This window comes from Monodon monoceros, unplaced genomic scaffold (genome assembly GCF_005190385.1).
Source record: "Monodon monoceros isolate NGI ecotype Baffin Bay Population unplaced genomic scaffold, NGI_Narwhal_1 Super_Scaffold_22, whole genome shotgun sequence".
Lineage (NCBI taxonomy): Eukaryota > Metazoa > Chordata > Mammalia > Artiodactyla > Monodontidae > Monodon > Monodon monoceros.
The window spans coordinates 63,003,087-63,017,679 of NW_021703779.1; the positions used below are offsets into that span (position 1 = coordinate 63,003,087).

Below are 14,593 nucleotides of genomic sequence, written 5' to 3' on the forward strand. Positions count from 1 at the left end.
AGCATTAATAGAAAACTATATCGGAATTCCCCAGCTCAGTCATAAAGTACAATTTTGGGTTCATAGGTTAAATCTGGTATTGCAGGTGAGATACTATATAGTACAAGCAAAAAGTATGGTGTACAGTAGAGGAATATAACCTGGGCTACTCTAAGGACCTGGGTTATAGAAACAAATTGACCTGATCACACTTAGGTTCAAATCCCTGCTCCTGCACTTATCACCTGTGTGACATTATCAAGATACTCAATCTCACTACATCTATTTTCCTATCTATAAAATGGGGATAACAAAATAGAGCCTACCTCCTAAGGTTGTTGAAAGGCTTAAATGAGATAACTAAAGCATACTGCATGGAAAATAGAGTTTAGTATTAATAATTTAATAATAAATTAACTCTTCTGCCTTCTCCTAACTCTACTACTTATGATGTGATTATAAATTAGGCTCCTAAGTTTCAATTTTCTCACCTGTAAAACAGGAATTGTAATACTGAGGCCAACTGCTCCACAATGTCGAATGAGATAACCTATATTAAAGTGTTTTGTAAAGGCACTGTGTAGACGCATGTGAAGGATATCTACTGATACATGCAATTGGTTTACTGCTTCCCATAAATTTTAGGGATCATCTCAAATTTATAACTCAAAACCTAAAATGAAGTTTACAGTCATCTCAATTATTGCAGGAGAATTTTCCAGCTTTTTGCTTTATCTGGCTTTGTACCTCCATCAAAAAGTGGGAAGCAAGAGAGCTATATTCACATTTGTCAGTTCTGCTGTTAGTATCTTTAGCGTAGGTTTCCATGCTGCCTAACATTATCCTTTGGTTTTCAAAGATCCATATTATCCATGACCTCCATGCCCTCTACAACCATGGAGAATTCTAAGATCTTCATTCATTTTTCTTTGTATCTGTTCTAGCACCTAGAAACATGATTGGCAAATAGTAAGGACTCAACCAATATTTGTTAACTAAATGATTTCATGAATCTGTAGGTATGTGTAAAAAAGACTGGATTTAAAGTGAAAAGACTGGGGTTTCTGTCTCTGCTTTTCTCCATTTTGGATGTGTGACCTTGGAGAAGTCACTTTAGGAAAAAGAATTACATAGTTATCATCTATAAACGGGGCTTGGTAATCCTCAAACTTTTTTTTGAGAATGTATAGAAGGTCTTTGTAGGTTATAAACCACCAAATTTAAGGTGTTATCATTAATCATCAGTGAATTTTACTTCAATAGCATCTTAAATAATTAAATTGACTAGATAAATAGATTTGCTAATGATTATTGGTTAATATAGGTAAGTATATGCATGGGTGTTTCTTATAAGAATGAAAACACAAGACACACTGGTGGTTGTACTGTTCTAATTCATATTCTGTGGCACTGAGAACAAGGTCATTTGCCTGAAGAAACACTAGACAAAAATGACTTCAGTACAGTTTTGGTCCTGGGATGTCTCACAATACCATTTTAAATTCATTACTGCATTTAAAGTACTGATAATGAAAAATACTGTATTTCATTGTTTTCCTTAGAGTATTCATTGGCAAAGTAGCCATTTAATTGCTCCTGTCCACTTCATGTTATCAGATTCAGCTTTTAAACCCAGAAATCCTTTGAGTCACATTGTGTGCTAGGAGAAAAGATGCACAGGCTTTCAAAAATGAGTGGGATTACAGTTTAAGGCTGCAATTTTTATCATCCAATCAAATTTAAACTCTCTATAATTACAGCTAACAGTGTACTGACCTAGAGGGTAAGACACAAAGCAGAGAATATGGGAGAGAAAAAAGGGAGAAAAATACCATTAATACTGATACCAAAACAAAAACCAAACAAACAAAGAAAAAATGGAAAAGAGAGCCAGATCAAGGCTCAAGTCTCACCAAAGGCCTCAATATTCCTGTTATCCGTTACTCATATTTGTTTGAATCTCTGCATATGCTGGTTATGTTCCGGTGTGGAACAAGGAATTTTAAGAATTGGCTTTTGGAAGGCAAAATAGAATTACAGAATGTCAAAATTGGAAGAACATTTAGGGGTCAAATAGTTAATGCATCTCATTTATGGATGGACAAAGTCAAGTCCAGAGACGGGAGGGAAATTGTTAAATACTGCTCAATAATTTTTTAGTAGAATTAGCAGGTTTCTGATTTTGTAGCTCTTCAAAAAGGGAGCCTGTAAGCCACTGTTCCCAAAAAGTACCATTTAAAAAAAATCAGAATTGTTGGGTTACGTGTTAAAAATAAAGATTCTTGGGTCCCATCTCAGATCTACTGAATCAGAATCTCAAAGGTAGGCCACTACAACCTGCATTTTAACAAACTTTATAATTGTTCTAACACACAAAGGTGTTGAAAAGCACTGCCCTAGACATTCTTAGCTCAAGCCTTTTATACTATATCCTCACGCTAAAAAAAAAAAAAAAGTGTCTTTCCAAGTACTTAAAAGAAGCAAAGCGGTAGTGGGTCTGAAATGCTGTCAGAATCCTCATGGTAACTGTACAGTGTAGGGTCCAACCAATAAAGATAAGGAAAGCTCTAGTAGTCAAGCACACTTGGGAAGCTGCAGCTGGTACAACAGTCTAGTAGAGGGCAGGCTCTTCAGCATGCTGCTAGGCATTTTTAAACTTCCTTTTTGGGCTACACAGACAAGCATACAGTAGATGCAGTTACTGAAGTTTAACTTTTCTGCCAGGACACAAAGTCTGAAAACATGGGTCTTTGTGTGTCATCATTTTAGCACTCTCCAACCCTAGTTTTCTCCCGGCTCTATCACTCACTCAAAGTTCTGCAGGCAGAATCCCTAGAGGCTCCCGGGAGACCCAGAAACCAAATATCCCTGGCCTCACCTTGTCTGCCAAGTTCGGTGTGGGACCCCCACGCAGCCGGGGCAACGCAAAGGGTTAACAGGCCGTTCGCTGCAGAGTGGCAGAGAGCGAAGCCAATCGAGTGTCTAGGCGGGCTGTAAGTCTGGTGTGGGCGGGGCCGGGACGTAATGTGCGAAAAGGAAGCGGTGGAGGCCAAAGGGGTGAGAGGGCAGCGGCGGTTAGAGGTTGCGAGGAGGCGGGGCGACCAGGAGAGCATAGGAGCTTTGGTCCGTTCTCCCTGCTCTCCTTTATCCTTAGGGGTCGGGGACGGCCTGGTGCCTGGTGTATGGCCACGGAGTTACGGTGTCTGGACTCCATGCCCTGTCACAACCAGCAAGTAAACTGTGCCTCGACCCAAAACCCCGAGCCGCAGCAAGCTGGCGAACTGATCCCGGACCATGCCGGGGGAAACAGCGACTTCGCGGGCAAGCTGACTCTCCTCAGGGGGAGAGTAAGCTCTTCTAGCGTACCGGCTGAGCGGGACTCTCAGGCCTGCGGCGGCGCCACCCTCAACTCAGAGAGCAACGGTGGCACTGGCAACTCTGACGCGCCAGCCAGCGACTCCCTCCTAGGGGACTGCGAACTCTCCCGACAGATCGGGGCGCAGCTTAAGCTCCTGCCAATGAATGATCAGATCCGGGAGCTGCAGACCATCATCCGGGACAAGTGAGCCAGAGCGGAAGGGGAAGGGGAGGTGGAGGGTCTCTCAGGGGTTGGGCGGGGATTGGAAGTAAAAGGGCGAAGGTTCTTGGCCTAGGGAAGCTGGTCTGGAGACTTCGGCAGGGCATTTTCTTTGCGGGGCGGTGTCACTTGACTCAGGCCTCCTACCCTCTTTCCCAGTACCTGTGTTTAACATCGCTTTGTGTAGTTTGGAAGCATTTTAGGTAACCTCCTGTTTCCTCTTTGTCTCTTATGAGCGGAATACTCAGTCATTCCAGTCAGGTAAACGTGCTGATCTGCCCTGTGCCTGTTCTCGTGGGCAGTAACCATTTCTGGGTTGTAGGTTTACCACGTGAACAGACACAGGGCAGAGAGCATAGCCCTTTCACTTCATACTGTTTAATAGACTCCCAGTTTGTTTCCTTGTCTCCATTTCTCTCTTCTACGTGTACCCACACATTACTGAACAATTAATCGTCTTAATATACTGCTTTGATTCGCTAACTACCGTACTCAGCAGCCTTCTTTGGCTTCTCTGAGCCTACAAAATAAAGTCAGGATCCTTAGCTTGACATTAAGGCCCATCTTCGTGGTCCCTAGGAACTATTCTGAAACATCCCCACTTCTCCTCGCATCTCAAATTCTCTTTACTTCTCTGCATGTTCAAATCCTACCTACTCTTCAACATTTATCATTAAATGTCCACCTCTGCCAAGAAGCTTTCCTTCAATCATTCTTCCTCACTGATCTTCCCTGGCCTTTTTAGTGCAAGATTCACCTTCTGTTTTGTGTATTGTTGTTCGTTTCGCTCTTATCGCACTTGTTAGATTTTAAGCTCCTTGAGGGCAGAAGTTGTATCTTTTACATTTTTGAATTCCAACTATGCCTTGCAAGCAATAGTCATTCAATTACTAAAAGTTCTTTGTAGCTGTTAAAGCTATATTTATGAAAGTATTTAATGGTTTTTAATGAATTAATATTGAAAACTGTGGTCACGTGAACCAATAAATGAAGTAGTGATCTTAAAAAGTAGGAGACATAGGCTTGGTAGTTGTGGTGGGGGGAACTGAAATAAGACTTTATCTGTAAAACAAAGAAAATAGGATGATTCTTGTTTCTATAGAGCAAGAGTTACTGACTTTGTGTCTTGGACCTGTGCTGTCTTGGACCTTGTGCTGTACCTGTAGATGGGCTTCTGGGCTTTAGCAAATCCTCAGAAATTATCTGGGAAATGTTATTTGTATGTGCATTTTTAATGATTTTTTTAAATAGCATTTTTATTTTTTAGTATTTTTAAAATAAATTTATTTATTTTTGTAAATAAATACAAAAATATTGCATTGGGTCTTGGTTGCTGCATGCAGGCTTTTTCTAGTTGCGGCGAGTTGAGGCTACTCTTCGTTGTGGTGCACGGGCTTCTCATTGCAGTGGCTTCTTCTGTTGTGGAGCATGGCTCTAGGTGCACGGGCTTCAGTAGTTGTGGCACACGGGCTTAGTTGCTCCATGGGCATGTGGGATCTTCCCAGGCCAGGGCTCGAACCCATGTCCCCTGCATTGGCAGGCAGATTCTTAACCACTGCACCACAAGGGAAGTCCCATAACATCTTTATTGAGCTACAATTTACATACCATACAATACACCTTTTAAAGCGTACAATTCAGTGGTTTTCAAGTATGTTTATTGCTTTGCAGCCACCACCACACAACTTTAGAACATTTTCATCAGCTCAACAAGAAAGCCCACACCCATGAGCAGTCACTCCCCACATCCCTCCAACCCACCAAGAGCCCTAGACAACCACTAATCTACCTTCTGTGTCTATTGATGTGCCTATTCTGGATGTTTCATGTAAATAGAATCATATGACATGTGGTCTTTTGTGGCTAGTTTCTTTTATTTAGCATAATGTTTTCAAGCTTTATCCATCTTGTATCAGTACACCATTTCTTTTTTGGCTGAATGCTATTCCTCTGTATGGATATACCACATTTTGTTTATCCATTCATCAGGTGATGGACATTTGGGTGGTTTGGTTTCCATTTTTTGGCTATTATGAATAATGCTACTATGAACATTTGCATATGTGCTTTTTTATGGGGTGGGAATTCCTTCGCTTTCATTAGATTTCACAAAGGGGTCTTCCTGACCATGTAAAAGTGAACAGTTGCTATAGAACTTGGAGAGGGCATGACATTCAGCATTCATATATGACAGTATCAATACCTGATTTTACTGCATTACTCAGAAAAGCCTGGGTGGTGTAGTAAACCTGGGTGTAAGCAAAATATTTTTCTTCTTTTTTTTTTCTGAGTTTGGAAGGAGACAGCAGGATCCAGAGTCATCTTAGGCAAGATGTTTAGCATCTCTGTGCTTCAGCTTTATCATTTGTAAAATGAGGATGTTCCTAATATCTCATGAAGCTCCTGGGAGGCTAAAACAAGATACTGTCTATGAACATTTGTTGTAAACTGTGAACAGTATGCATATTTACGGCATTTCAAGCCTTTATGTTTAGATTTGTGCATGGTTCAGATTGTATCCGTAAGTGCTGGTTTCTTCAGCTTTTGGGAGACAGTAAAAGGAATTTAACTACATAGAATGCACATTCTTATTTTAAAAAACAACACTGAGAGATCCTAGATTATTTTTATCCTGCTATGATACAGAATAGAAAAACTCACTACAATTTTTAATAACTAATTGATGCTTATTTAGGGTGGAGACAGAGTTTTAGTTTTGTTTCTGTTAATCAAATCTGTTAATGGAGGCCTCTGTTCCTTTATCTTAAAAAATTGGCATCCCCTCACACAAACAGGACCTGTTTTATCCGGGGCTGGTGTGGAGTGCTCGTGGTTAGAGGAGCTATATTTACAGGGGTCTAGTTATGGAAGGTGCCATCAGTTATCAGTCTGTCTTCCTTGTACCCTTATGCTCTTCTCTATTTTGATGTGACATCATATATGTGCACTATGGAACTGTCTGATGATAGAGGCCATTGAAGTACTTGTTATTCCTTTTATTGTTCCTGGTCCTTAGTGTCTATCTAGTGAAGGGATTGCTTTCTGAATTGACTTTGGCATGGGGAAATGGGGTTGAGCCAGAGAACTGCATGTTGTTTTAAATACATAAAGCAGGCAAGATTGAGAACATTGGACTTATTTAAAATATCTTTTTACTTATTTTTTTGAAATGTGCTGTATTTGCAGCATAAAATGTTGGTGGTATTATTGAATTTCAAGGAAATGTTTTTTTCTCTGTTTGAGTATGCAGTAGTCTAAACATCAAATGATCAGATAATTTACTCTGTCACACAGGGGTCACTCATGAACTCAGGAAGAAATGACTGCTTCATTTGCAGTTTTTGTTGTTGCAGTGGATTTAAACCACACATCCTTCCCTTTCTGCCTCCTTTATATACTAAACCCAGCAAAATCTGAGTGTAATGCACTGTTCCCTTGAACACAGTTCATGACCTCATATATAAGGCAGTGCAGTGTATCTAAAAGATCATGTCCTGTCCCCAGTTTTTGTTTTCTTTCGTTTTCTGAAACAGTAAAGTAAAGCTGTTTCATGAGCTATTGAATGTTTCCTGTATATTTGCCCTCAAAGGGGTTTCACCATGGCCTCAGCAGGCAGCTTGGATGAAAGTTGAGCCATCTTAGAGTATTTTAGTCCATGAAATAGCGCTAAAGAAAGAACACATTCATTCTTGTGACTTTTTTTTTTTAGTCACCTGGTGGGGAGACAATTAACCTCAGGATGGATGAACATCCTGTGCAGCCCTAATATGAGCGCAGCCTGATGTGATTTGCGTTATTTGGCTAGGTAGTGTTCTTAACCAAAGCTGTACATTTGAATTGCTTGGGGAGTCTTTTTTTTTTTTTTTTTTGGAACCCATCCTTAGAGTGGAGTAGTAGAGTAGTCTTGGGTGGAACCTGAGCACTTGTAGCTTTTCAAACACCACAGGTTATTGTGCTGTGCTCAGGCTGGGCCACTGCCCGCGGGAGAATGGCCATTCTCCCTTGCGTGGTGATTTGGCTAGTTTTGGATTTAGGGTATAGGCTGAGCCAAGGATTCTAAACTAAACAGAACCAGCCTAGAGAACCTGGCCTGGTATCACCCTGAGACTGGAGGAATCTCAGAAGTGTTCCCTTCAACTTATACAAAACCAAAATGTCCACCACAGAAAACACTATGACCTACAAGTTATTTATCAATAAATCATGGACATGGTTTTGGTTTTCCATGTGAATTTTCTAACTGGCTTTTAGGCCAGGAGTGAGGAAGTCGACTTTTTATACATACCTCTGTTATAATATTTATTGGGCATATCCTAGTAATCTCTTACCAGCTAGTCTGGACTCTGGGGAGGCAGAAAGAAAGTGTGGCCTGGCACAGTACCTGGCATATAGGGGAATTAATGTTCCAATCATTATAAAAATTAATAAATCAACTTGAATGACTGAGGCCTGGGTTCTAAAGGAAAATGATAGCTTCTCTTCTATTTCTACCTGATCTCGAATGTTTACATTGAACTCTGCTTTGAGGTGCAAATAAATAATTAATGACACTATTTTATGAGATTCTTAAGAAGGTGCCGAAGATCTGTGGCCCTGATGACTTGCATCTGGCAGGTAGTAAAAGCTATTTTCATTTTTGTTTGTTGTTTGTTTTGGTCTTCACATCAGATTAGGTTTGCTGCAAGTACTTCACTGCATTTTGTTTTTTTTTTGAGGGGGAAGGAAGGAGGAGGAAAATCATTTATAAATCATCTGCATACAATGACAGACTGAGCTTAGAGCTTCTTTATTTTAATGATCACATAACAAAGTAGCTATGGAAGTAGCGCTTGTGTTTTCAGAGCTTCCACTAAACATTAACTCTAAGTGAAACATTCCTTTGGTTTAAACCTGCCAGAAAAGCTTATATTTTTTACTTCCCTTTAAACTGTTGCTTAAAAAAACAAACAAAAAAAAACACAAGAACATATTAGGGCTAAAACTGAGTCCATTTAGTTCTTCCTCCTTAGCTTAGGTTGCTAGATAAATACAGGACACCCAGTTAAATTTGAGTTCAGATAAACAATGAATACTTTTCTTAGTATATCCTAAACATTGTATGGGACATACTTCTGAAATACAAATTTAACTGGGTGCCCTGTATTGTTTTTTGCTAAATCTGGCAACTTTATGCCCAGACTTAACTTCTCCCACCCCCAATGCTAAAGACAATCTTTGTGTATAATCCTCATTTTCAAAAATGAGACCTAGGACAGCAGAAGCAAGAATAACTACAATCCTGCAGCCTATGGAACAAAAACCACATTCACAGAAAGATAGACAAAATGAAAAGGCAGAGGACTATTTAGGAACAAGGAACGAGATAAAAAGAACAAGATAAAACCCCAGAAAGACAACTAGATGAAGTGGAGATAGGCAGCCTTCCAGAAAAAGAATTCAGAATAATGATAGTGAAGGTGATCCAGGACCTTGGAAAAAGAATGGAGGCAAAGATCAAGAAGATGCAAGAAATGTTTAACAAAGACCTAGAAGAATTCAAGAACAAACACCTAGAAGAATACAAGAACAAACAGATGAACAATACAATAACTGAAATGAAAAATACACTAGAAGGAATCAATAGCAGAATAACTGAGGCAGAAGAATGGATAAGTGACCTGGAAGACAGAATGGTGAAATTCACTGCTATGGAACCAATAAATAAAAAAGAATGAAAAGAAATGAAGACAACCTAAGAGACCTCTGGGACAACATTAAATGCACCAACATTCACATTATTGGGGTCCCAGAAGGAGAAGAGAGAGAGAAAGGACCCGAGAAAATATTTGAAGAGATTATAGTCAAAAACTTTCCTAACATGGGTCAGGAAATAGCCACCCAAGTACAGGAAGCACAGAGAGTCCCAGGCAGGATAAGGAGAAACACGCCAAGACACATAGTAATCAAATTGACAAAAATTAAAGACAAAGAAAAATTATTAAAAGCAACAAGGGAAAAATAACAAATAACACACAAGGGAACTCCCATAAGGTTAACAGCTGATTTCTCAGCAGAAACTCTACAGTCCAGAAGGGAGTGGCATGATATATTTGATGAAAGGGAGGAACCTACAACCAAGATTACTCTAGCTGGCAAGGATCTCGTGAAGATTCAACGGAGAAATCAAAAGCTTTACAGACAAACAAAAGCTAAGAGAATTCAGCACCACCAGATCAGCTCTACAACAAATGCTAAAGGAACATCTCTAAGTGGGAAACACAAGAGAAGAAAAGGACCTACAAAAACAAACCCAAAGCAATTAAGAAAATAGTTATAGGACCATACATAACAATAATTACCTTAAATGTGAATGGCTTAAATGCTCCAACCAAAAGACACAGGCTCGCTGAATGGATACAAAAAGACCCATATATATGCTGTCTACAAGAGAATCACTTCAGACCTAGGGACACATACAGACTGAAAGTGAGGGGATGGAAAAAGATATTCCATGCAAATGGAAATCAAAAGAAAGCTGGAGTAGCAATACTTGTATCAGATAAAATAGACTTTAAAATAAAGAATGTTACAAGAGACAAGAAGGGACACTACATAATGATCAATCCAAGAATATATAACAATTATAAATATATATGCACCCAACATAGGAGCACCTCAATACATAAGGCAAATGCTAACAGCTATAAAAGAGGAAATCGACAGTGACACAATAATAGTGGGGGACTTTTAACACTTCTCTTACACTAATGGACAGATCATCCAGACAGAAAATTAATAAGGAAACAGAAGCTTTAAATGACACAATAGACCAGATGGATTTAACTGATATTTATAGGACATTCCATCCAAAAACAGCAGATTACACTTTCTTCTCAAGTGCACACGGAACATTCTCCAGGATAAGTCACATCTTGTGTCCCAAATCTAGCCTCAGTAAATTTAAGAAAATTAAAATCGTATCAAGCATCTTTTCTGACCACAGCACTATGAGATTAGAAATAAATTACAGGGAAAAAAATGTGAAGAATACAAACACATGGAGGCTAAACAATACGTTACTAAATAACCAAGAGATCACTGAAGAAATCAAAGAGGAAATAAAAAAATATTTAGAGAAAAAAATGACACCCAATTCAGTACTACTTGGATTTAAATTAAATTGTTTTTTAAGTTATGAGTCAGAGGTTTTAATTTAATCATTTGAAAAGGGTGTATTCTTGTTTTAACCTTAATTACATACTCTTTACAAGCCACATTATAATAGCAGCTTCTCCATCTTGAGAAGGAAAATTTTAATGATGTTTTATGTGCCTGCCAGTCTCTTTATTTCATTATTTGCATTGTATGTACATGCCAGTCTGATTGACAGGGAGAGAACTGTCATTAAAATACACCTAAAAACTGGTTACCTTTTAGTAAACGTTCCCTTATTAGAGCAAAATATAGATAATGGCTTTACTCAGGGACTTAAGAGAGCTTCAGTCTGGGAAGAACCTTGGAATACTTCACCTCTGTAAGCCTCACTACTTTCTTCACTAAAGAGGTGGTAAGAATAGAATCTACCTTTTAAGGTTATGTGAGGATTAGACCAGGTAATGCATGAAAAGTGCTTAATACTTGGCACCAAAGAAGCTTTTAATAAATGATGACCTGTGGGAACGAAGGGAGTAATATATGTATAATATTACGTACCTGCTGTAACTTCTGGACCTTTTAAGAAAAGCCTTCTAAATAAATCTTGTACACTTGGGTGTGTGTGTGTGTGTACAGTTATTAAATGAATTTTCTTTAAAAAAGAAGAGGAGAGGTTGTCAAGTTTATTCTGAATAGAGAGAAGTAGCAGATAGTGATCAAATGGAAGTTTCTGCTGTAGAAACTGAAGTGTAATTGCCCCAGGAGAGGATGTCTTCCAACACACTAGAGAATCCCTCTAGTGGTGGTGATGATGGTGGTGGTGATGGTGGTGGTGGTAGTAGTAATAGCAGCAGCAGCAGTAGTAGTAGTGAGGTCTAGTAAGAAGAGGCAAGAGGATCTCTACTTGAAGTCTTAATTTTTTAATATTATAAAGACATTCCTCTCATAGTTCCATATGTTATGGATGATAAGTAAATACCTATTAGCCTTTTGGAAGAAAGGTCAGAGATTTCTCTTGATTTCATCTTCGTTGGGGTTTGCTATGGGATGTATGTGTTTTAAAATGTATAAATATACAATTGCTATAGCCTCTCTGGAAATTTTAAAGTGCTTTATAGATGGTCTTAAGTAGGGAAGAGTCTGGTTTAACAAATCCACATTAAAATGAGGATTTGGCTTCTGGTATGATTCTCATTCTTTTCTTGTTTCTGTGTGAAGATCATTTTTTAAAAAATGGCTACCTTTGGCTTTCATTTTGTTACCATAGATGTGTGACACATTTGTTGGGGGCAGTGTCAAGAAAAGTATATTCTCAGATATGGTTAGGTCTGCATTGTTAATCCTGTATGGGGTTTGCACAATCTAAAAGATACTCTGCTTAACATTAGTTAGATTTCTATGCTCTGAATTATGAGCACCTGGATCTCACTGTTTAAATATTTGAATATATTTTAGAATATTCCAGGGATGTGTGTCAGTGTGTGTGTTGCTTTGTGATAATTTTGCATTAGATATTATTTGGGACAGTTATCAGATACAAGATGATTAAAATCTCTTTCAAAACTTTGTTTCCAGTATGATAGATATTTTTAAAGAATGGTTTTGAGACAAAAGTGAATAGAGTTATGATTTGAAACAAAGCATATGGAGTCAATAAGACCTGGGGTCTGGTTTACATTAAAACATATTTATTAACACATACTTTAGTCCAGTGTTGGGCCTAAAGTGGGGGTCCAAAGATTATGTGCAACTGGATTGATCCAACAAGCAAATCTCTGTTTTATGAAACTCTAGTGTTAACAGTGTAAGGGATATAGATGTGGATATTGCAGACCACTGTGGGGTTTTTTTTGTTGTTGTTGTTTGTTTGTTTTTTTGTTTTACATCTTTATTGGAGTATAATTGCCTTACAATGGTGTGTTAGTTTCTGCTTTATAACAAAGTGAATCAGTTATACATATACATATGTTCCCATATCTCTTCCCTCTTGTGTCTCCCTCCCTCCCACCCTACCTATCCCACCTCTCTAGGTGGTCACAAAGCACCGAGCTGATCTCCCTGTGCTACGTGGCTGCTTCCCACTAGCTATCTATTTTACGTTTGGTAGTGTATATATGTCCATGCCACTCTCTCACTTTGTCACAGCTTACATTTCCTCCTCCCCATATCCTCAAGTCCATTCTCTAGTACATCTGTGTCTTTATTCCTGTCTTACCCTTAGGTTTTTCATGACATTTTTCCCTTAAATTCCATATATATGTGTTAGCATACGGTATTTGTCTTTCTCTTTCTGACTTACTTCACTCTGTATGACAGACTCTAGGTCCATCCACCTCATTACAAATAGCTCAAATTCGTTTCTTTTTATGGCTGAGTAATATTCCATTGTATATATGTGCCACATCTTCTTTATCCATTCATCAGATGGTGGACACGTAGGTTGTTTCCATCTCCTAGCTATTGTAAATAGAGCTGCAATGAACATTTTGGCACATGACTCTATTAGAATTATGGTTTTCTTAGGGTATATGCCCAGTAGTGGGATTGCTGAGTCATATGGTAGTTCTATTTGTAGTTTTTTAAGGAACCTCCATACTGTTTTCCATAGTGGCTGTACCAATTCACATTCCCACCAGCAGTGCAAGAGTGTTCCCTTTACTCCACACCCTCTCCAGCATTTATTGCTTCTAGATTTTTTGATGATGGCCATTCTAACTGGTGTTAGATGGTATCTCATTGTAGTTTTGCTTTGCATTTCTCTAATGATTAATGATGTTGAGCATTCTTTCATGGATTTTTTGGCAATCTGTATATCTTCTTTGGAGAAATGTCTATTTAGGTCTTCTGCCCATTTTTGGAATGGATTGTTTTTCTGTTATTGAGCTACATGAGCTGTTTGTAAATTTTGGAGATTAATCCTTTGTCAGTTGCTTCATTTGCAAATATTTTCTCCCATTCAGAGGATTGCCTTTTGGTTTTGCTTATGGTTCCCTTTGCTGTGCAAATGCTGTGTAGTTTCATTAGGTCCCGTTTCTTTATTTATGTTTTTATTTCCATTTTCTAGGAGGTGGGTAAAAAAGGATCTTGCTGTGATTTATGTCATAGAGTGTTCTGCCTATGTTTTCCTCTAAGAGTTTGAGAGTTTCTGGCCTTACATTTAGGTCTTTAATCCATTTTGAGCTTATTTTTGTGTATGCTGTTAGGGAGTGATCTAATCTCATACATTTACATGTACCTGTCCAGTTTTCCCAGCACCACTTATTGAAGAGGCTGTCCTTTCTCCACTGTACATTCCTGCCTCCTCTATCAAAGATAAGGTGACCATCTGTTCGAGGGTTTATCTCTGGGCTCTCTATCCTGTTCCATTGATCTATATTTCTGTTTTTGTGCCAGTACCATACTGTCTTGATTACTGTAGCTTTGTAGTATTGTCTGAAGTCAGTGAGCCAGATTCCTCAAGCTCCGCTTATCTTTCTCAAGATTGCTTTGGCTATTCAGGGTCTTTTGTGTTTCCATACAAGTTGTGAAATTTTTTGCTCTAGTTCTGTGAAAAATGCCAGTGGTAGTTTGATAGGGATTGCATTGAATGTATAGATTGCTTTGGGTAGTAGAGTCATTTTCACAATGTTGATTCTTCCAATCCAAGAACATGGTATATCTCTCCATCTATTTGTATCATCTTTAATTTCTTTCATCAGTGTCTTATAATTTTCTGCATACAGGTCTTTTGTCTCCTTAGGTAGGTTTATTCCTAGATATTTTATTCTTTTTGTTGTAATGGTACATGGGAGTGTTTTCTTGATTTCACTTTCAGATTTTTCATCATTAGTGTATAGGAATGCCAGAGATTTCTGTTCATTAATTTTGTATCCTGCTACTTTACCAAATTAATTGATTAGCTCT

At 38.5% G+C, this 14,593-nt stretch overlaps 1 protein-coding gene across 1 annotated transcript in view; it reads left to right on the plus strand.

Annotated features, from left to right (window-relative positions):
* Positions 1-3,089: 3,089 nt before the first annotated feature.
* The window catches only part of UPRT (uracil phosphoribosyltransferase homolog), a 46,406-nt gene continuing 34,902 nt past the window's right edge, over positions 3,090-14,593 (plus strand). Inside the window, exon 1 of the mRNA XM_029241364.1 lies at positions 3,090-3,541. Within this exon, the coding sequence (XP_029097197.1) occupies positions 3,162-3,541 (380 nt within the window). The 5' untranslated portion in view covers positions 3,090-3,161. The remainder of the gene's footprint in view (positions 3,542-14,593) is intronic.